The following is a 22,230-nucleotide window of genomic DNA, read 5'->3' as shown; positions in this document are numbered from 1 at the left end:
ATGGGCCAGGCCCATGTAATTTCGAAATACTTAAGTATAGGCTATTTTTAGAGTCCGTATGTGTGGGGAAACAAGAGTTAGGGTTGGTTTCGGACCCCACCCTCACGGGCCACGAAATTCCCCCCCCCTCTTCCTCCATATATACAGCCCTTAGGGCGTCGTTTAGACTTTGCGTTTTGTTTAGATTAAAAGTTCGCCATAGCTGCAACTTCGCGTACTTCGTTTGTGTCCAACGACCAGACCAAGACGTCACAGAACCCCACCTTGATCAATAAAGCTTTCATCTTATATTCGCAATATCCAGATTGCAATCTCAGTTTCTTGCTTGTTCTTCGTTTGCTCGCAGGAAACAGACCCTCGTGGTCAGGTTGATCGTGCTCCGGCGTGGTCAATAACCCTCGGAAGTTGGTTTAGCGATTGCTAAGGCGCGACGTCTCGCACGTTCGTAGTCGGATCGTCAAGGTCAACTCCCACAGAAAACGATAGCCACCATCTCATCGAAACATCGGGACACCTTAGCCTCTATCAGTTCTTGTTGGTTTGAGTGATTCTCTCGTGTTTCCTCTTGTGTTTCCCTTTATGATTTCCCCTTGTGTTTCTCGTGTTCTTGCGGGATCCGCTCCTTTTGTGAAAGATCGGCCATCTAGGGTTCCACCCTACATCAGATTCTCTTGGGATCGGATGATGATGGTGATGTGCATCACACCTCTTGGGGCATCGTTGTTGGAGTTTCTTACCGGCCGAAGGGACCAGTGATAGATGGTGGTGGTCATTCGTGCTGCTTAGAGCTTGGTTAACCAGATTTAGTTTTGATTTCGATGCAATGGATGTTCGGTTGAGTTGCTCATCTGAAGCCGGGTTAGTAAGTTTGATTCTTCTTGGATCACCTCGTTCATATTCGACACTCCTCTCTCTCTTTGTGGGGCGTTGTTGGGTGGCAACCATACAACAATGCTAAAGGCTACGACTTGCTTGGTTAGATGACCATGGAGAAGTTGAAGTAGCATGCCTGAGAGAAGTTGAAGTAGTAGTGTACTCATCTTGAGCTTTGTAACACCATCTAAATGAATGAAATGCAATGCTGGTTGCTTTTTGTCAAAAAAAGAAAAGAAAAAACATGCTTGGACGCAGCACACACCGGAGCCAGCCAGCTCGACTCGGTCTATATCACTCCCTCGTCCGCCATAGCGCAGACCCACGCGCGCGCGCGCTCGGCCACACGTGCGGCTCCCAGGATTCGCGCCGCCGCGGGTAAGAAAGGCCAGCTTGGAGGAGGGTGAGGTGGAGAGTCGGGAGGCGAGGAGTCAACTGTATACTATGGATGGACCGGCGGAGCTGGAGGCGGCGGAGCAAGTGGTGATACGGTTGGACTCGTCGTTGGCTTCGACGGCGGCGGCGGAGCCGGCGGCGGTTGGGGGCGAGCCGATGCTGTTCGACGGAGCAGGGGATCGAACCGAGGCGGAGCGGTTCCTCCGTGCTGTGGATAACATCCGCCGCCTCGCTCCGTCGTCCCCCTCGGTGGTCGGGAGCCCGCGGCGGCTGTCGTCCGGGTCGGGGGCGGCGGCTGGTGGAGGCGGGTGCAGCGCCGTGCAGGTCACGATGGCGCGGCTCGAGGACGAGTTCCGCCACTTGCTCTCGTCCCGCGCCTTCGACCTCGAGATCGAGGCGCTCGCCGACCTGACATCTCTCTGTATCTCCAGCGACCGAACGAACTCGGTCTCATCCATGGACCTCCCAGCTGTGGAGGAAGATGACTCCATCTCCGACTGCGGCGGCCGGCGAAGCAGCTACCGCTCGCTCCGGAGCATCCGTGAGATCGACCTCCTCCCCGACGACGCCGTTGCCGACCTCCGCGCCATCGCCTCCCGAATGGCTGCGGCTGGGTACGGCCGCGAGTGTGCCCAGGTGTACGCCTCCATTCGCAAGCCGGCCGTGGACGCCTCCCTCCGCCGGCTCGGCGTCGAACGGCTCAGCATCGGTGATGTCCAGCGCCTCGAGTGGGACGCTCTCGAGGCCAAGATCCGCCGATGGATCCGAGCTGCCCGTGCCGCCGTCCGCGGCGTTTTTGCCAGCGAGCGCCGCCTCTCCTTCCACGTCTTCCATGACCTCCCAATCTCCAATGTCACCGTTGTCAGCGTCGTCACCGCAGCTCCAGCCACGCATGACACCCCCTTCGTCGAAGCTGTCAAGGGTGCGGCGCTTCAGCTGTTTGGCTTCGCTGAGGCCATCAGCATCGGTCGCCGCTCTCCCGAGAAGCTCTTCAAGATTATCGATCTCCACGACGCGCTATCTGACCTGCTGCCTGACGTCTCCGACATTTTCGCTGCATCCAAGGCAGCCGAATCGATATACGTGCAGGCCGTAGAGATCCGATCGCGCCTCGCAGATGCAGTGCGTGGAATACTCTCGGAGTTTGAGAACGCAGTTCTCCGCGACCCGCCCAAGACTGCAGTTCCTGGCGGCACCGTCCACCCGCTCACACGGTACGTGATGAACTATAGCAGCCTCATTTCCGACTACAAGGCCACGCTCACCGAGCTGATTGTATCACGTCCGTCGGCAAGTGCCCGGCTTGCTGCTGAAGGCAATGAGCTTGCGCCATGCTTGTCCTGCCTCGAACTACCCGAGCATGAGAATCAGTCACCGCTTGCTGCCCATATCATCTGGATCATTGTTGTCCTTGAACACAACCTTGAGAGCAAGGTGTCACTCTACAAGGACACGGCTCTCTCACATTTGTTCTTGATGAACAATGTACACTATATTGTACACAAGGTCAAGGATTCACCTGACCTCTGGAGCATGATTGGTGATGATTACTTGAAGCGGCTTACAGGAAAGTTCACAGTGGCCGCCACAAATTACCAGCGGACGTCATGGCTAAAGATCCTGAATTGTTTGCGAGATGAGGGTCTTCATGTAAGTGGTGGCTTCTCGTCAGGAATATCCAAGTCAGCTCTGCGGGAGCGATTCAAGTCCTTCAATGCTGCATTTGAGGATGCGCATAGGGTGCAATCTGGGTGGTTCGTGCCGGACACGCAGCTGAGGGAGGAGCTGAGGATCTCAATATCAGAGAAGCTGTTGCCAGCATACAGGTCGTTCCTTGGCAGGTTCCGGCATCATATAGAGAATGGGAAGCATCCAGAGTTGTACATCAAGCACTCAGCTGAGGACCTTGAGAATGCCGTGAATGATTTCTTTGAAGGGGCTCCTCCTTCCCCGCATAATAGGAGGAGATCTCATGGATGAAATTCCTGTGCATTTAGCATTCGACTGGTGTGTTGTGGCTTTGTATTCTTTGATTCTTCAGGGGGGATCAAGTGCTGACAGTTGGAGCTCTGTTTACTCTCTGATATTTGACAATATAGTTGGTCAAGAACTCTTGGTCGATAAACAGACATGCCAATTCTTATGTCATTTTGAGATCTGGTGAAGCTGTCAATCTCCATGGGTCTTCCTCTGTGAGCCAACTTGTTCATTTGTTACACTATTATTTTATATTATTGGCAAGCAGCATGTTGATATAGCATTTTCATTCCAGTTAAAAAAATATATAATGTTATTATTCTTTCAGCTATGTTGGGTACATGGAAGTGTAATCCATGCAATTTCATGCCAATGCCTTGAATGTGCTTTTGATGTCCTTTATGTTATTAGCAATCATCTGGATAGTCCATGCTTTGTGGGTTAGAGATAGAAAGATTTTTTTATACTCTTTTGTACCATATGATTTTGTAAAATTATGTTGTTACTTTGAATGCCAATCTTGAGTTTCTCTAGTGCATATCTTCTTTCGGGTGTTAGAAATTGACAGATTTTAATCACTCTCTTGTACCACATGATTTTGCAAAATGATTTTATCAATCTAAATGCTAATCTTGAGCTTCTCTAATGCACAACTTTTTAAGGATGTTAGAAATTTGCAACCCCTAGCAAGCCAGGAATGTACTACACAGATTCTTCTATATGCTACGTTACTGCCTATTTATTGTTGCGCAGTTTGTAAATTGAAAATCCTCATGTCTTTTGACTGTTGCTATGTTGAGTACTTCAAGTATGTGAATCATTTGTCTTTGTCCTTACAACCTGGGCATGCCACCAGTTTGAAAGGCTTATTTTACTAGTTCACGTAGCTATCCATGAGTGTGACAAAAGAGAACCTGGCCGTGTAATGCTTTGACGTTGACTGGATTTTTCTCTCGTTTTCCCCTGTGATTTGGATATGAGATGGGTAATAAAAGAGAAGTTCTTTTTTGAAATAATAAAAGAGAATTTGGTCTTTGCTCAGTTATTAGGGATTAGTTTTTTTTTATTGAAGAACATCGGCGCTTTATTTATAGAGAGAATTCCTTATTTGACCCTTTCTTAAAATTTGCTTCCTTATTTGACCCAAAATAAATTTTCTTCCCTATTTGACACCTAAATTAATTTTTGTTTCTTATATAACACTTTCGTCCATTTTAGACACTAATAGTGTTAACTGTGTGGTGAAAAGACCATTTTGCCCCTAATGCATTTTGCAATGTCGTGGATGAAGTAAAAAGCAATTAGTTCACCTATGTTTTAGGGATGTTCAAAAGATGCTGCACATGTATATGTATGTTCCAATATTTTGTCTTATTAATCTGGACTGTGCGTGTAAAACCCATACAAAACATTCGTAGAATTTGTACTAGCATATTTATGATCGGTACGGTACCATATTTTGGTTAGTTCTCATAGTCACATACCACTAAATCCTCCAATTAGCACTTCGTGCTGAATTTGGTCACGTGTTCCAAAGTACAGAATTACACATAGTCACATACTACTAAATCCTATATAGGCTAGGTATATATTGCTAGTATATAATATGTGATAACTTGTATACAGTGAGAAAAAGGCAACGAAGAGATTAATGAGAGCGACACGCTCCGGTGGCAAACAGTCGGCGTCCCCTGTTCTCGCGGACGTGTGAATCGAGTTGTGCCAGCGATCTACTAGTCGGCGATTTGTACTTAGTACGTGCAACGGTCCAAGTGCATCTGGTGCAAATCGTACGTACTGTATATGCGAGTCTCCCGACAGCCGGAAAGTAATCAGCTATGGCTAGCTCGTACGTACTGCATTTTGTCGGAAAGTAGTCGGTTATATTACAAGCTACTCCTACGTCTCGTCTAAAAATACATGTATCTTGCTGGAAAGTATATGGTACTGTACTTATTTGCAAAAAAGTAAGTAATCATAGATATGCTAGTACAAGTTCTACGGATGTATTCTACGGCTTTTACACACACATACTAGTTTACCTAAGAAACAAAATATTGAAGCATACATATGCATGCGCAGCATCTGTTGAACATCCCTAAAACACGGGTGAACTGATTCCCTTTTCTCTCTCACGATCTATTGGATACAAGTTGGATTACAAGCAACAATGGAGGTAGAGGATTTGGGGAAGCAGAAAGAACAGGAGGAAGAGGACCAGAGGTAGGAAACGGGAGCCGCTGTGCCTTTTCGCCTGATCCTACGCGGATGGATTCTTCCGTTGCTTTCACTCCCGCTATTTGTAGCTCGTAGCAGTCGATGGTGCCAGGCCAGGCCCAACCCATGTGATATCCAAGGGCCAGCCCAAGTATACATATGGGCTAGGGAAGGTCCCTGACATCCCTCCCACCTTGAAATGCGGCTTGACCCCAAGCCGCCGACGCCATTGAGAACCACCTGGATCCCATTGCACTCGATGTTCCTGGCCTTGGTCGAAGTCGGCGTAGACTTGAACGAGGGAGAAGTAATTGTTGTGGCTGAATGAAACCTGGTCGAAGGTGTCAAGGACGTAGCCATTGTCAGTACAACCGCGGTTGAAGCCAAGGTGGTACTCCTGGTCGGCATAGCCTTGCGCGAAGACAACGGCAACAAAGATGACGCCCCTCCCTTCTTGAGGAACCGCTCACTGAGTGAATTCTAGTAACAGCAACAATGCAAGCTCTCCACGATCCCAAGACGTGCACAGCTGGTCGATGCTCATGTCAGACCCCAATAGATCAATATTATACGTGAGCACATAATCTAAATGGAGACCAAATAGGGAGCGCCGTCCAATATATTTAGCAATATGTGAGTAGGTGATGTCCAACTGATGATATATGTATATCACAAGCTCGTGGGGCATAGCTCCACACACACATCATGTACCAGTAGCTCACCTTTTGAATTGCTGCTGGAACTAGGCAAGCCATGAAAAATCTTGTTAATGTGTTGTTGCACCAAGGCCGCAACCCAGCTACAGAGCATCACTATTTTCTGGCCAGAGAAGATTGCACACAACATAGGAATAGCAACATTTGATCATAGCAGGTAGTCAGGCCAAGTATTAATCTGGAGACATGCCAATCTTGTAGCTGAACTAGCAGCTGCAAACACCACTGAGTTGCTTTGAAACTCATAGGAATACACGACCCACATTATCGGTCGACTCCCGCTGACAGTATGGCCACTCCACTTAAATTTCCATTGACTCAAAAGTTTTTGGTGCACTGACAAGTTCATAAACTGGATCTTCCTTTGCAATTTGTCACCCATAGAAATACTACATACAGTAGCATGCTCCAGTATGTGCTGCTCGGACGCACCCATGGTTTCTAGTGGTATCCCACTTCGTGGACTGCTCATCGATAACTAGGAACAAATCCTTCAAATATTCCACCGAACCTAGATTAGGGTAGTTGCCGGCCAACACAAATTGCTAACACTAGGGAGCTCAATTTTGGGTAGTTCTGATTGCACACATACTGCCCGACAACCGCAGGCAAAATATTGTAGCTTCAACTGAACATTTTTCTGACTCGACCCAAACCTTAGTGGTACATCTTGAGCACAAAGTTCATAAGAGGACTGCACAATGCAGACTAGTTCATATGGACCAAGTTGTTGAGATACATGCATGCTCTGTAATACATGTGCATCCATAGTACCAAGATAGGAATGACAATATTTAGGAGAAATAGCAATAGAACATGTATAGATTTCCAAAAGCCACTGTTTACCTTCGCACAAGAGTTGTTTACTGAAACATGAATCATCACTCTCCTGTTTCATAACCCACAAGCGCAAGACCTGGTCGGCGAGTACCCCTCCGAAGTGTCCACTGAAATTGCATTGCCGCTGCCATGATTTGTACAGAAAATCTCCTTTTACAGTATATTGGTATGAGCAGAGAGGAATTCCACCAATAAGAAGCAGAGTCAACCACACAAACTGATTTAGCTGGAGACAAACCATGTTACAAGCAATGTGTTGCTAAATAGTGGATGTTTCCACACTTTCGAGCAAAGATAATGTCCAGCTCCAAATTTTGTTAGAAGACAGTGGCCGAATTTCCCTGAAATGAAATTGAAACTCATGCATAAGACAAGATCTACTAGTAGTTGTTTTCCTCTCGGAATTGAGTGGCCATGCAACTTTCCATTGGTATTGTTTAGAGCATTGAGATAAAACAAGCGGACTGTTGAATTCCACTCTCTATGACCTAGCCTCACAACACTTGCTTGGCTCAGTGGAAACCTAGAAAGTAGGTTGCCCAGAAGGCCATGGTTGTAACTCCACTAAATTGATAATCAGAGTCTGCAACCGGGCATGAAGAATTCGTCCTTGGATTTTCCTCCTTTTTGGGTGATGATCAGGAGGCCACCACACATTGACAGAGTCACCAGTGACACCATTATGAGCTATTCCATGGAGTAGAACAACATCATTATCTGTGACCTGCACTGGAGTAGGTGGTGGCCAAGGGTGCTGTTGTAGATCCTCAAGTTGCAATTCTTCTTTACATAACACATGTGCAAGGATGTGATGAGGACATCAATACCATTGTTACACCCACAGCCCCTACTGTTACATATACTGGACCAATTACTAGAGCTCGCGCACGCCAATTAAATTACCAGGTACTTTCGTTTCTTGGTAATGATTCTAATGTTCATGAGATTATGATGCTGCCTAAATTGGATACATTTGTTTTGCTTACAAATGAAGGGCCTAGCTTGGAGAAGGATGAACATTGGAGCAAGAACACGCATGGAGTTGATGGCATGCGCAAGGGGATCAAGAACGGAGTTACAAGTGATGATTTCAAGACTTTGAAGCCGCCATAAGGAGTGCATGATGCCTTGGACAAAATATACAAGATGCCACTTCATAATATTCGTCCATAGGCTATTCTAGGTGCTGCGTCACCTTATTAATGGTCCAGGCCCATGTAATTTCGAAATACTTAAGTATAGGCTATTTTTAGAGTCCGTATGTGTGGGGAAACAAGAGTCAGGGTTGGTTTCGGACCCCACCCTCAAGGGCCACGAAATTTTTCCTCTCTTCTTCCATATATACAGCCCTTAGGGCGTCGTTTAGACTTTGGGTTTTGTTTAGATTAAAAGTTCGCCATAGCTGCAACTTCGCGTACTTCGTTTGTGTCCAACGACCAGACCAAGACGTCACAGAACCCCACCTTGATCAATAAAGCTTTCATCTTATATTCGCAATATCCAGATTGCAATCTCAGTTTCTTGCTTGTTCTTCATTTGCTCGCAGGAAACAGGCCCTCGTGGTCAGGTTGATCGTGCTCCGGCGTGGTCAATAACCCCTCGGAAGTTGGTTTAGCGATTGCTAAGGCGCGACGTCTCGCACGTTCGTAGTCGGATCGTCAAGGTCGACTCCCACAGAAAACGATAGCCTCCATCTCATCGAAACATCGGGACACCTTAGCCTCTATCAGGATGTCCTCGATATTGTTGCGCAACAGGGATGGCAATGAGGGTGTCATGGCTGGGTAGAGCACACACCTTAATGGTTGAGCGGCACGACGAGAGCATTTCGTCGAACATGTGGTCAGCGCTGGTGCAGGAAGGTCACTGGAGATGTTGAGGAAGACATTGTAGCCCACCTCGTTTGTCACAAGGGTGGAGGTGTTGATGGAGAACAACGGTAAGACATCGAGATCCTGCACGCTGGCCTTGGGTTCAACGTCGATGGTGGACGCCCTGGAAGGAACGACCTCCTCGGTGACGCCATGGACCGCAGGCTCGAGGACGACGGTGGCAATAGCGCCATGGATAGCATTGACGATGTCAGTGGTGGCGACCTGGTGTGAGCATCCCGTCGAACAGGTGATATGTGCCATCGCAGTGCAAGCAGGGGGGCGTCGTGGATGACCTTGAGGACCTCCTGGGCCTTGGTGGTGGAGGGGGCGCTGGGGAAGATGGCGAGCTCAGTGACGACTTCTGGACTTGTCGCCACCAATGTGTACTCGTCCGTGCCTGCGACTGGGCCGCGACAATCGCTATCGAGGGAAGACTTGGGGGATGTATCGTGGCCGTGAGGCGGCATGTTGGTGCTGTCCGCCGCAGGGATGTTGATGGTCCCGACGGACTTGCCTTCATGACCAGAGATGGTCGTGGTGGAGTTGTTGAGGTCGACAGCAGTGGGTGAAGGAGACGCTGGGGCCGGCAACACGTCGAGTGTACCGTACCACATTTGCAAGTGACAACAGCGGTAGTAGATGTAGCGGCCATCCCAGTACGCGAACGTGTGCGCCGAAGTGAACCGGACATCCGCCGCTACACAAGGCTCTCCATCCTCTGATTTTGTTTGGGGATACACTACCAACTGCTCTACACCGAAGGGAGCGAAGAGGGAATACAATACATCAGTGGTGATAAGTTAAATCGCTTGCTCCACCACCATGCTGAGAGCTTGATCTGAGGAGATTTGGTGGCTAGTCATTTTGTCGAACAGGAAGAAGGCGATGACTGGGGAAACAAAAAATTGGGGCGGAGATGGATGGTGGACTGGCTCTGAATAACAGATGTTAGGCACCTGATGTCTCTCTCACGATCTATTGGATACAAGTTGGATTACAAGCAACAATGGAGGTAGAGGACTTGGGGAAGTAGGAAGAACAGGAGGAAGAGGACCAGAGGTAGGAGACAGGAGCCGCTGTGCCGTTTCGCCTGATCCTACGTGGATGGATTCTTCATTGCTTCCACTCCCGCTATTTGTAGCTCGTAGCAGTCGATGGTGCCAGGCCAGGTGAGGGAGTCCTGGATTAAGGGGTCCTCGGGCGTCCGGCCTGTTAGCCATGGGTCGGACTGATGGGCTATGAACATGCGAAGACCAAAGACTGTACCCGTGTCCGGATGGGACTCTCCTTGGCGTGGAAGGCAAGCTGGGCGACCGGATATGTAGATTCCTTTCTTTGTAACCGACCTTGTGTAACCCTAGATCCTCCTGGTGTCTATATCAACCAGAGGACTTAGTCCAGATAGGACACACTCATTATCATAGTCAAACACGCTAGACCTCTAGGGTTTAGCCATTACGATATCGAGGTAGATCAACTCTTGTAACACACATATTCATCAATATCAATCAAGCAGGACGTAGGGTATTACCTCCATAGAGAGGGCCCAAACCTGGGTAAACATCATGTCCCTTGTCTCCTGTTACCACCGACCTTAGACGCATAGTTCGGTACCCCCTACGAGATCCGCCGGTTTTGACACCGACATTGGTGCTTTCATTGAGAGTTCCTCTGTGCTGTCGCTAAAAGGTTTGATGGCCCCTTCAATCGTCAATAATGACGCTGTCCAGGGAGAAACTTTCCTCCCCGGACAGATCTTCGTGTTCAGCAGCTTCGCACTGCGGGCCAATTCGCTTGGCCGTCTGGAGCAGATCGAAAGCTACGCCCCTGGCCATCAGGTCAGATTCGGGAGCTTGAACTACGTTGCAGACATCCGTGGAGACTTGATCTTCGTCGGATTCGAGACCACGGTAGCCACTCCCGGTCACCCCGATGATCATGACCTAAATCTGTCATCTGGCCGCATCCAGGAGATTGCTCATGTATCTGCTCTGGCCCTAGATCCGGAGCAAGCTGCGCCATCCAAGGACGGGAGGATCAACCCCACCGCGGAGGCCATAGATTCCACGGCGTTGGAGCCGCACATAGACTTAACCTCTCATGACATCTTTGTCAGCGGAACTCCGGACTCGTCTCCGGCCATAAGTTCTGAACCACGTGAGCTCACGGACGCCGAGCTTGATCGCTTATCGATCTTCAAATTCAGCGCCGCAGACATCTTCCAGCACTCGCCTTTGGGCGATGTGCTAAACTCATTAAAGAACCTGTCCTTGGCGGAGGACTCACATCCGAACTATATCCGGCTCGAACTAGGGGCTGACGGTGGAGAATTTTGCTTCCCACCCGCCACCCACTTCATAACCATAGTTGATGATTTGACCGACGAACTTGGTTATGACTCCGAGGACATCAACGGTATGGACGACGATGTCGGAGAAGAAGAGGCCCAGAACCCGCCGTTCACCGAACGCTGGACGGCCACTTCCTCGTACGATGTATACATGATGGATGCACCAAAGGAGAACAGCGACGATGACAAGGAAGATCCAATTGAGGATAAACCTTCTGAAATACAATCCAAGCGCCGGCATCAGCGGCGCTGCTCTAAGTCACGCCACAGTAAAGATAGCAACACCGGCACAGGAGAAGATAACACTCCGGAAGGTGCCAAAGACAACGAAGACCCCATCAATACAGCTAATGAACAAGATGAACGGGAAGGTGGGCAAGTTAGCCCCGGTAAACAGGCCACGCACGAAGATTTGGAGGACGATAATTACCTTCCGCTCTCCGAGGATGAGGTGAGCATCGGCACCGAGGATTTCATCGTGCCTGAGGAACCTCTTGAGCAGGAGCGCTTTAAGCGCTAGCTAATTGCCACTGCAAGGAGCCTGAAAAAGAAGCAGCTGCTGCTTCAAGCTGACCAAGATCTGCTCAATGATAAATGGACCGATGTCCTAGCAGCCGAAGAGTACGACCTCAAGCGCCCAACCAAAAGCTACCCAAAGCACAAATTGCTACCTCAGTTCGACGAGGAGGCACCGGAATACATACCTTCATTATACAAAGCGGCTGACCGACCACCACATGGTCGGGACAAAACGACAACTCACGCCGAACACCAGCTAGCCCCGCCTCATCGCACAGGTAGAGGTAAATTAGCCCACGGTCATACATATGACCTCCGACAAAGCCTGGACAATAAAGCAGGACATAGATCAATCTATGGATCGCGAGGACGTGCCTCGACACGCAACTACGGCCACCTATTCGGACGTGACAAATTTAGTCATGCGCAGGATGAAAACCACATACGGACTCCATCAGAGCTACGTCGCGATATGACCCGATATAGTGGCGCTGCACACCCTCATTGCTTCACTGGTGAGGTCCTGGATCATGAACTCCTAGAAGGGTTCAAACCCATTAATATAGAATCATACGATTGAACCACGGACCCCGCGGTGTGGATCGAAGATTTTATTCTCCACATTCATATGGCCCGCGGCGATGACCTCCACGCCATCAAATACCTCCCTTTAAAACTCAAGGGGCCAGCTCGGCACTGGCTCAACAGTCTGCCTGCAAATTCTATTGGCAGTTGGGAGGACTTGGAAGAGGCCTTCCTCGATAACTTCCAAGGTACATATGTTCGACCTCCGGATGCTCATGACTTAAGCCATATAGTCCAACAACCCGGAGAGTCCGCCAGGAAATTCTGGACTAGGTTCTTAACTATAAAGAACCAAATAGTCGATTGTCCGGATGCCGAAGCCCTAGCAGCCTTCAAACACAGAATCCATGACGAATGGCTCGCCCGCCACCTTGGCCAAGAAAAGCCAAAATTCATGGCAGCCCTCACGGCACTCATGACCCGCTTTTGTGCGGGTGAGGACAGTTGGTTGGCCCGTAGCAAAAACAATGCAAGCAACGCCGGTACCCCTGAAGCTAAAACTAGCAAAGACAAGTCTCGACGCAATAGATACGAACGTCAAAACAACAGCGATAACACCGAGGACACGGCAGTCAATGCAGGATTCAGGGGCTCTAAGTCCGGTCAGCGGAAGAAGCCGTTCCAAAAAACAATTCAGGCCCATCTAGCTTGGACCGCATACTTGATCGTCCGCGCCAGATTCATGGCACCCCAGACAAGCCACCCAATCATACAAATAGATATTGCTGGGTTTTTAAACAGGCCGGCAAATTAAATGCCGAGAACAGAGAAAAAGGATCGCAAAGCAAGGACGATGACGAAGAGCCCGAGCAACCGAACACAGGGGGACAAAAGAAGTTTCCCCTCAGGTCAAAACGGTGAACATGATATACGCTACCCACATCCCCAAGAGGGAGTGCAAGCGTGCGCTTAGGGACGTCTACACGATAGAGCCAGTCGCCCCAAAATTTAATCCATGGTCGTCATGCCAGATCACTTTTGATCGCTGGGATCATCCGACCAGTATCCGTCATGGTGTCTCAGCCGCACTTGTCCTAGACCCAATAATTGATGGGTTCCACTTGACTCGCGTCCTCATGGACGGAGGTAGCAGCCTTAATCTGCTCTATCAGGATACAACGCGAAAAATGGGCATTAACCCATCTCGGATCAAGCCCACCAGGACTACCTTCAAAGGAGTCATACCAGGTGTCGAGGCCCGTTGTACGAGCTCAATCACACTAAGATGTTGTCTTCGGATCTCCGGACAACTTCCGAAGCGAGGAGTTAATCTTCGATATCGTCCCCTTCCGCAGCGGCTATCACGCACTGCTCGGACGAACTGTGTTTGCTCGATTCATGCAGTACCACATTATGCTTATCTCAAGCCCAAGATGCCCGGTCCACGCGGCGTCACAACAGTCAACGGAAATACAGAACGCTCCCTCCGTACAGAAGAGCACATAGCTGCCCTAGCAGCAGAAGTACAGTGCGGCCTTCTCAAGCAGAACCTTAATCCGGCTGCCGAGCGCACGAACACCATTAAGAGGGTCCGAACTACTCTGCAGCAGGAGATCTCGGCTCGTCAGGAGCTCGACTAGCAATCCGGCCTCCGTCGCAGTTTTGATCAAGTAATGGCATTCGTGCCGCGCGTACATAACTACGCACTCAAAATCCCATGGGCATCGACGGAGGCACAACTAGCTTGTGGTCCGTAGTACGGCTCAAACGACATCGGATACACACATACTTTCACTTTTACTTGTTTCCTTTGCAGGTCTCAGTCCCACAAGCACCATCTGGTCGTCTAATCATCGGTCCTCTAGAAGGATAAACACACCAAGACGACGAGAAACGCAGACATATGGGGAACTTTTTAGGTGATTCCGTTAACAATTGCTTTACCTGTTTTTCAGGACCCGCATGCAGGTCTCCCTTGGTTTCGGCATGTCAAATAGCTTGTTGCTTATCGCACTACCTGTATCAATGCGCTTTGACGTACTAATTAAATTACAATGAGAACAGTCGGCGGCTGGAGCTGTAGGACTCCAGCTTTTTTACCTTCGTACCTTTTCTGTTTTTTTCAGCTCCACTGTGGATAACCCTATCAGGTAGCACCTGTACACTTTGGTACGTTTTCATGTTCGCCAGGGGCTGCATAGCACCCCACACTATGGCAACAAAAGTCCGAACACTTTTTATAAGTATAGTTCGGCACCCCGAATTTAGCATTATATGCTGAAAGTGCGTTATATCGACTAGAGGGGGGGGGGTGAATAGGCGATTTTTATGAAAGTCTTCAAAACTTGGGAGTTATGAAGACAAACAGTGAAGATTATGCCTATTACTATGCAGCGGAAGTTAGATTACACTAGCCCAGCCATGGTCATGTATTCAATAGAGTGAAAGCACAGTGACAAACAGCTTCAGTGTAATAAGGATCAAGTAGGAAGAAGTTATGAAGCCAAACAGATCATGCATTCATGTTGTGAAGACAAATGATAAAGCAAGCATGCAATGACTTCACAATGAGTAACAGCAAGAGAAGGAAGTGAGGATGAAACCAGTGACTCGTTGAAGACAATGATATGTTGGACCAGTTCCAGTTGCTGTGACAACTGTACGTCTGGTTGGAGCGGCTAGGTATTTAAACCTTAGGACACACAGTCCCGGACACCCAGTCCTGAACACACAGTTCAGGACACCAAGTCCTCACCGTAATCTCCTTGAGCTAAGGTCACTTAGTCCTCGCCCAATCACTCTGGTAAGTCTTCAAGGTAGACTCCCAAACCTTCACAGACTTCGTTCACTGGCAATCCACAATGTCTCTTGGATGCTCTGAACGCGACGCCTAACCGTCTGGAGGATTCACAGTCCTCAAGTGTAATAAGTCTTCAGATCACACAGACAAGAAGACTTAAGGGATGCCCAATTTACTCTGGCTCTGGGTGGTTAGGGCTTTTCTCCTCACTAGGAATTTTCTCTCAAAGGCTTCGAGGTGGGTTGCTCTCAAACGACAAAAGCCGTGCACTGAAATCCGAGCAGCCAACCATTTATGGTTGTGGGGGTGGGCTATTTATAGCCACTTGGCAACCCGACCTGATTTGTCCGAAATGACCCTGGGTCACTAAGGAACTGACACGTGTCTCAACGGTCAGATTTCGAACTCTCATGGCAACTTTACTTGGGCTACAAGCAAAGCTGACTTGTCCGGCTCTGGACAAGATTTGCTCTCATTGTCTTCACTCGAAGACATAGGTTTTTGATTTAGGCATCACTTAAGTCATTCTGACTTGTTCTCCTGGACCCCACTTAACAGTACGGTGGTTCCTATGACTCAACAGAAAATAAAAAGAACTACGAAAGATCTAAGTCTTCGAGTTCCATAGGCTTCATAACGTGTCTTCTGTTGTCATAGTCTTCAATGTGAATATCTTCATATACCACCTTTGACTTCAATGTCTTCATTCATTTTTAGGGGTCATCTCTGGTAGTAAACCGAATCAATGAGGGACTTCTACCTGTGTTTTCCTGCAATTCTCACAAACACATTAGTCCCTCAACTAGGTTTGTCGTCAATACTCCAAAACCAACTAGGGGTGGCACTAGATGCACTTACAATCTCCCCCTTTTTGGTGATTGATGACAAACTAGTTGAAGTTTTCAACGGGGAATATAAAGTGTGATGTCTTTAAAGGAATTGTCTTCATAAGTTGCAAGAGCTCCCCCTGAAGATGTGCATATAAGTTAATTTGCTTTTGGAATGCAAATGCACATGGCAGGTTGTACTTGTGGAGATCAACTTCAGCTTATGATGACAATCCACTATGCATGTGAAAGTATATGAAGATAATGACATGCATAATGGAAAATGGACGTCTGCAGAATGAGATGAGTGCGGAATTTATCGTCACACGTGCGGAATTTATCTTCGCAAACAGAGTAGTAAACAAGTAGCAGACGACCATCGAGTTTTAGTGTTTACAACTCAAAAGAACCAAATGAAGCAAAACAAGAGTTGCAAACACGAAGCAAGGATAACAAAACAAGGCACCCACCCATATTGACCCGCTTGAAGACTATAAACATCATATGCTTCTCCCCCTTTTGTCAGGAATGACCAAAAAGGTTTGAAGACATAGAGTTTTCTACGCGTTCCCAAGCGCAGCAGGGTCGGTGGAGTTGTTTGGCGGTGCAGAGCTTTGAGGTGCTGAAGCAGGTGGTGGTGAAGTAGCATCATCATCGTCATCAATGATCCTCGCAGTGACGGTGGCAGCAGATGAGGAATACTCAGAGTCTTCAAGTGACGGTGTATTGCGCATCACAGCCCTCCTAGGAGGTGTGGTGTCAAATTTGAAGCGCTCTGTGAAGCCATCCTCTTCAAGTTCAGCTTCAGTGCAGATCATTGAGAGCCCTTTCCACGTACGACGGCAAGTATCATGTGTAACGAAGGCATTCTTGGTGGCCAGGTTTCGAAGACGATTGACATCCACCAAGAGGCTCTTCATCTGACGTTTCAGCCAGTCGTGATGCCTATCTTGCTTTTGGTGAAGGGCCACAAGAAGCTCTCGGTCAGTGAGGACACGAGCACGCTTCTTGGGTCTTGGAGCGTTTGTGCTATCTGTGGCTTCAGTTGATGCTGGTACACGTGTAGTGCCAGCCATCGGATAGACCCTGGACATGGCTTCAACACCTTCAACATTCTGCGTGAAGCTCTGGTGTTCGGCATTCTGAAGACTTATTGGTTGCTTGGCAGGCTCAGGGTATATTGCTTCAGCAGAGGTGTCCACATCTGGCAAGAAGATCCGATGGTTGCGGGCTGAGGGCTGATATGAAGTTGCAGAGTGAATCTTGATCAGCCTCATAACCCAAGGAGCATAAAACTTCAAACCAAAGAGATCTGAGCCGGATGCTGCAAGTTGGCGTATAAAGAGATCCTGTGCATTGAAGCATTTGCCATGCAGAATATAGAAGATGAGAGTCTTCATTGCACCTTCAACCTTAGCATATGGAGAGTGCCCCTTAATGGGCCATAGAGTCCGCCTGACGATGTGATATATGGTTCTGGGCAGGTACTCTAAGTCTTCAACGAAGAACTCAGTTGGATAGGGTGCATCCTGAGGCAATGGCTTCATCATTGAGAGCATCTGACTCATATTTGGCTCAGGACGCTGAAATATGCTCTCAATTGCTTCAGCATGGGGTTGGCAGCCTTCTTCGAAGAATTCGCCAGGAGTGGGAAGGCCGGTAAGTTCAATGATATCGAAAGCATTGGCTTCATGATGGACATTGCCGGTCATCCACTCCAGGACCCAAGTCTTCGGATCTCTGTTGTAGCCTTTGATATGCAGGGTGGCATAGAACTGGAGCAGAAGCTCTTCATTCCAGTGCTCTTCATCGGTGATAAACGGCAGCAGACCCACTTGCTTGAAGCAATCCAGTGCGTCTTCCAGGCTAGGCAGGCCAGCAACAGCTTCAACCTCAAGGCGCTTGTGAGGAAAGATGCGGCCTTGGTTGTACAGGATGCATGAATAATAGCTGCGCTGTTGATAGCTCCAGAACCTATCTGATACAATCCGTTCCCTTGAATAAGGGTTCTTGGAGCTGTTGAAAAACGTGTTGTCTGCTCTGAAGCTGTTGATGTTGAAGGAGCCAGGAGCTGATGCAGGACCTGGGAACCTTGGCAGTCGTGGGATCGGCTTCTGGACCTGGGGCCTGTACGCAACATGATAATTGAATTGGGGACCGGCAGCAGACTCAGGCACAGAAGATTCAGGAGCAGTAGCTTCAGTGTCTTCTGAAGCTGTTGTTGGGGAGGGCTCCACATTTGCTTCGGCGTTGTTTGTGGCAGCCTCAACATTTGCAGCCTCCACACGTGTAGTGGGAGGGACGAACTCAGGCAAGTTCTCTTGGAGAACTGCTTCTTGTTGGTGCGGGGGAGTTGGAGCTTGTGGTATTTCTGCATGCTCTTCGGCTGATGTAGCCGGAATGTCGTCAGCCTGAGCCCTTGGCCCTTTGCGAAGCCTACGGAATATAGGCGAAGCCGGTGGAGTTGCAGTGGGCTGGGGCTCATTATCTTCCTCCTGTGGGCGATCTGCCCACGATGCATCTTGTGTGATTGGCGTCAATGGACGACCAATGCTGATCAGTTCGCTTGTCTCAAGCTGAGGAAGGGCTGCATCACCTTGGACATTGTCTTGGAGACCAATGTCTTCAGCAGCGTTGGGGTCGGCTACTGGAATGTCTTCAGCGTGCGGAGCCTCTATGAAAGCAGGCTCATGCACTGTTAACTGACGATCTGCGTCAGGATAGCGGACGGAGAGGGGTTCAACTATCAAGGGCTCTGTGGGAGCAGCCCGAGATTTCTTGGTCTTGCGCTTTTTGATGGTGGGGTCAGAAGGAGAGGCTTCAGAGTGTTTCCTCTTCCTAGCTTCAGCCTCTACGGTCCGTGTCTTCTTGAGCTCTGAGGCTGTTGATCGACTCTTTGGCTTCGAGCCAGTCGTTGCAGTGGGGAAGACAATCGGAGCAGTTTCTGACCTTGGCGCCTCTGGTTCAGGCACAGCAGGCTTCTTTTTCTTCTTCGCGGCCACCCTGGGGTCAATGCCGGGACGCCCAAGTGCCTTGCGCTTCTCGGCCTCATTGTAGGCCTGCACGCAGCTGATGAGGACATCAATACCATTGTTACATCCACAACCCCTACTGTTACATATACTGGACCAATTACTAGAGCTCGCGCACGCCAATTAAATTACCAGGTACTTTCGTTTCTTGGTAATGATTCTAATGTTCATGAGATTATGATGCTGCCTAAATTGGATACATTTGTTTTGCTTTCAAATGAAGGGCCTAGCTTGGAGAAGGATGAACATTGGAGCAAGAACACGCATGAAGTTGATGGCATGCGCAAGGGGATCAAGAACGGAGTTACAAGTGATGATTTCAGGACTTTGAAGCCGCCATAAGGAGTGCATGAAGCCATGGACGAAATATACAAGATGCCACTTCATAATATTCGTCCATAGGCTATTCTAGGTGCTGCGTCACCTTATTAATGGGCCAGGCCCATGTAATTTCGAAATACTTAAGTATAGGCTATTTTTAGAGTCCGTATGTGTGGGGAAACAAGAGTTAGGGTTGGTTTCGGACCCCCACCCTCAAGGGCCACGAAATTCCCCCCTCTTCCTCCATATATACAGCCCTTAGGGCGTCGTTTAGACTTTGGGTTTTGTTTAGATTAAAAGTTCGCCATAGCTGCAACTTCGCGTACTTCGTTTGTGTCCAACGACCAGACCAAGACGTCACAGAACCCCACCTTGATCAATAAAGCTTTCATCTTATATTCGCAATATCCCGATTGCAATCTCAGTTTCTTGCTTGTTCTTCGTTTGCTCGCAGGAAACAGACCCTCGTGGTCAGGTTGATCGTGCTCCGGCGTGGTCAATAACCCTCGGAAGTTGGTTTAGCGATTGCTAAGGCGCGACGTCTCGCACGTTCGTAGTCGGATCGTCAAGGTCGACTCCCACAGAAAACGATAGCCACCATCTCATCGAAACATCGGGACACCTTAGACTCTATCAAGTGGTATCAGATTTCCAGGTTGCTCGGTGAGATTTTTACAGTTTTTCGTAGATTAGATCGAGTCTGTTCTTCCTACCTACAGTCCACGAAAAAAAGCCACACAAAAAAATTAGGGTTAGTTCATCATATCCGAACCAATCTGAGCCTTTGCATAATCTTTTTAGGGTTTTTGCTTTGTTGAATTTGCGGTTGCATCGTCGTGTCAAGTTGCTGGTCTTAGAGTCTAGTCTTTTAGAGTTTCGAGTTCTGGTCATAAGTTGTCACGCCGCCGCCGCACCATCTTCATCGCCCATCTACCACTTTTGCTTATCCGCCATCGCTCTGAATCCATATCCATATAGCACCACCAATCCGTATCCATATACCACCACCACTACCATATACCACCACTATATATCCACCACCAATCCGAGTTCTTCTCATATTAGGTTTGTTCTTGAGATCAATCTAAATTCCGAGTCGTGTTTCCTTGCCTGCGTAGGTCTCGGAAGAAAAAAAAAAGAGTCTGGAGACCCCCGGGCAGTTTTTAGGCCAAAATTTTCACGGGCAAATTTTTTTTCCCTATCCTATTTTTAGGCTTTTCTGAGTCTTTTGAGCCACGTGCCATCATAGTGATTTTTTGTCGCACTTTTTCGTCGTCGCTGCCCTGATTTCCGAAAAAAAAGTGAACAAAAAAATTTCGTGCCCATCCTATCAGTTTGACGAGGGAAGAGTTTTGAGACACTCGCCATTATAGTGATTTTTCGCAAAAAAAAGAGCGCAAAAAAAAGGAGCGCAAAAAAAAGAGCGAAAAAAAAAGTTCCAGAGTGTGCTTTTCCCTTATTTACGTGCAGCACCGTGATTTTGTTAGTGTTCTAGGCTCGCGTCTCTAGCACGGTCTAGCCTAGGACCAGCACAGTACCGTCGTTGAGCGTTTATTCAACTTTGCATCTCTGAATTGATTATTGCTGACCCTTTTTGCTACCATACTATAAGCCTTCCCAGCTCCACATACATCTACGTCGTGCGTTTGACTCTCCCTGGCAATCGCTCTATCCAAGCTTTTGAGAGTTTTTGACTACAACGGTTGCCGATCACCGCCTGCTGCTGGGTAAGAACTGGTAAGAATTTGAGATTTGCTTGACGGATTTGTGACACCCGCCACCACCACCACTTGTTAGTAGTCTGTAGGATCATATTCTTGTGTGTTTCTATTTGCTGCTAACCATGCCAGGATCACAAGCCGACGAGACTGACTGGGAGAACTTGACGAACAAGGAGCTTCATGATACGTTTCAGCAAATGATGAATGGACAGGTGCAAGATGTGATAAACAGATTTGAAGATGCCATGGAGAAGATAGATGGCATGGAGAAGACGTTTGAAACAAAGCTCGATATCAAGTTTGCTGAATTGCTTTCGCGTTTTCCACCACCACCACCGGCTGCTCCTACCGCACCTCTGCAACAACAGCAACAACACCGACTACCTCCACGTCGGGAAACAGCCCTCCGCTGAGCGAGCCGTGTCCCTCTTCAGTCGGGCCAAACTGCTGGTGCTGCTGTTGATACTTCTGTGGCTCCTACTGCTGATGTGGAGGAGGATGCTTATGTGGGAGATTATGAGGATGAGGTTGATCAAAATCAGAACTATGTGCCACCAACAGCACAGCAACCACCAGGTCGTCCACATGCAAATAATGGCAATGGTAGGGCTCACCCTCAGGTACGAGATCATGACCATCTCCCTAAACTAAAATTGAATATTCCACCATTTGAGGGTAGATATGTTCCTGATATATATCTTACTTGGGAGTTAGAAACTGAACAACGATTTACATGTTTACAATATCCCGAGGAGAGACGTGTTCCTGCTGCTGTTTGTGCTTTCACTAGTTTTGCATGTGTTTGGTGGTCTGAGCATTGTAGATTATATCCTATTCCGGCTACTTGGGCTGCTTTGAAAACTGCTATGCGTACTCGTTGGGTTCCACCAAATTATCAACGTGAATTACTTCAAAAATTGCAGCGCTTAAGACAGGGAAAAAATTCTGTAGAAGAATATTATCAGGAATTACAAACTGGCATGATTAGATGTGGTATTGTTGAGGAGAATAAAGCTATGCTTGCACGTTTTATGGGTGGATTAAATAGAGAGATTCAGACGATTCTAGAGTATAAGGAGTATACTAATATCACTCGTTTATTCCATCTTGCTTGTAAAGCTGAACGTGAAGTGCAGGATCGACAGGCATTGGCGCGGACTAACTTTTCTGCAGGTCGACCTTCATCATGGACACCACGTGCATCATCTACTTCCACACGTTCTGCTACACCAGCGCCTCCGT

At 48.2% G+C, this 22,230-nt stretch overlaps 1 protein-coding gene and 1 pseudogene across 1 annotated transcript; one reads left to right on the top strand and one right to left on the bottom strand.

Moving 5' to 3' along the window:
• Positions 1–1,181: 1,181 nt before the first annotated feature.
• LOC125526882 (exocyst complex component EXO70B1-like) lies at positions 1,182–3,779 on the top strand. Its single transcript, XM_048691491.2, has one exon. It carries the CDS (start codon positions 1,318–1,320, stop codon positions 3,247–3,249), a length of 1,932 nt encoding a protein of 643 aa, XP_048547448.1. The 5' UTR covers positions 1,182–1,317; the 3' UTR covers positions 3,250–3,779.
• Positions 3,780–5,542: 1,763 nt separating this feature from the next.
• LOC147959633 (uncharacterized) overlaps positions 5,543–22,230 on the bottom strand; it is a 43,181-nt pseudogene continuing 26,493 nt past the window's right edge.

The sequence above is a fragment of the Triticum urartu genome, chromosome 7A (assembly GCF_056163025.1).
Source record: "Triticum urartu cultivar PI428250 chromosome 7A, HENAU_Tu73, whole genome shotgun sequence".
NCBI lineage: Eukaryota > Viridiplantae > Streptophyta > Magnoliopsida > Poales > Poaceae > Triticum > Triticum urartu.
This window is presented reverse-complemented; position numbering and strand designations above follow the sequence as displayed.

Coding starts and splice junctions, on each gene's coding strand:
- LOC125526882 (XM_048691491.2), top strand. CDS start 1,318: ATGGATGGACCGGCGGAGCTGGAGGCGGCGGAGCAAGTGGTGATACGG.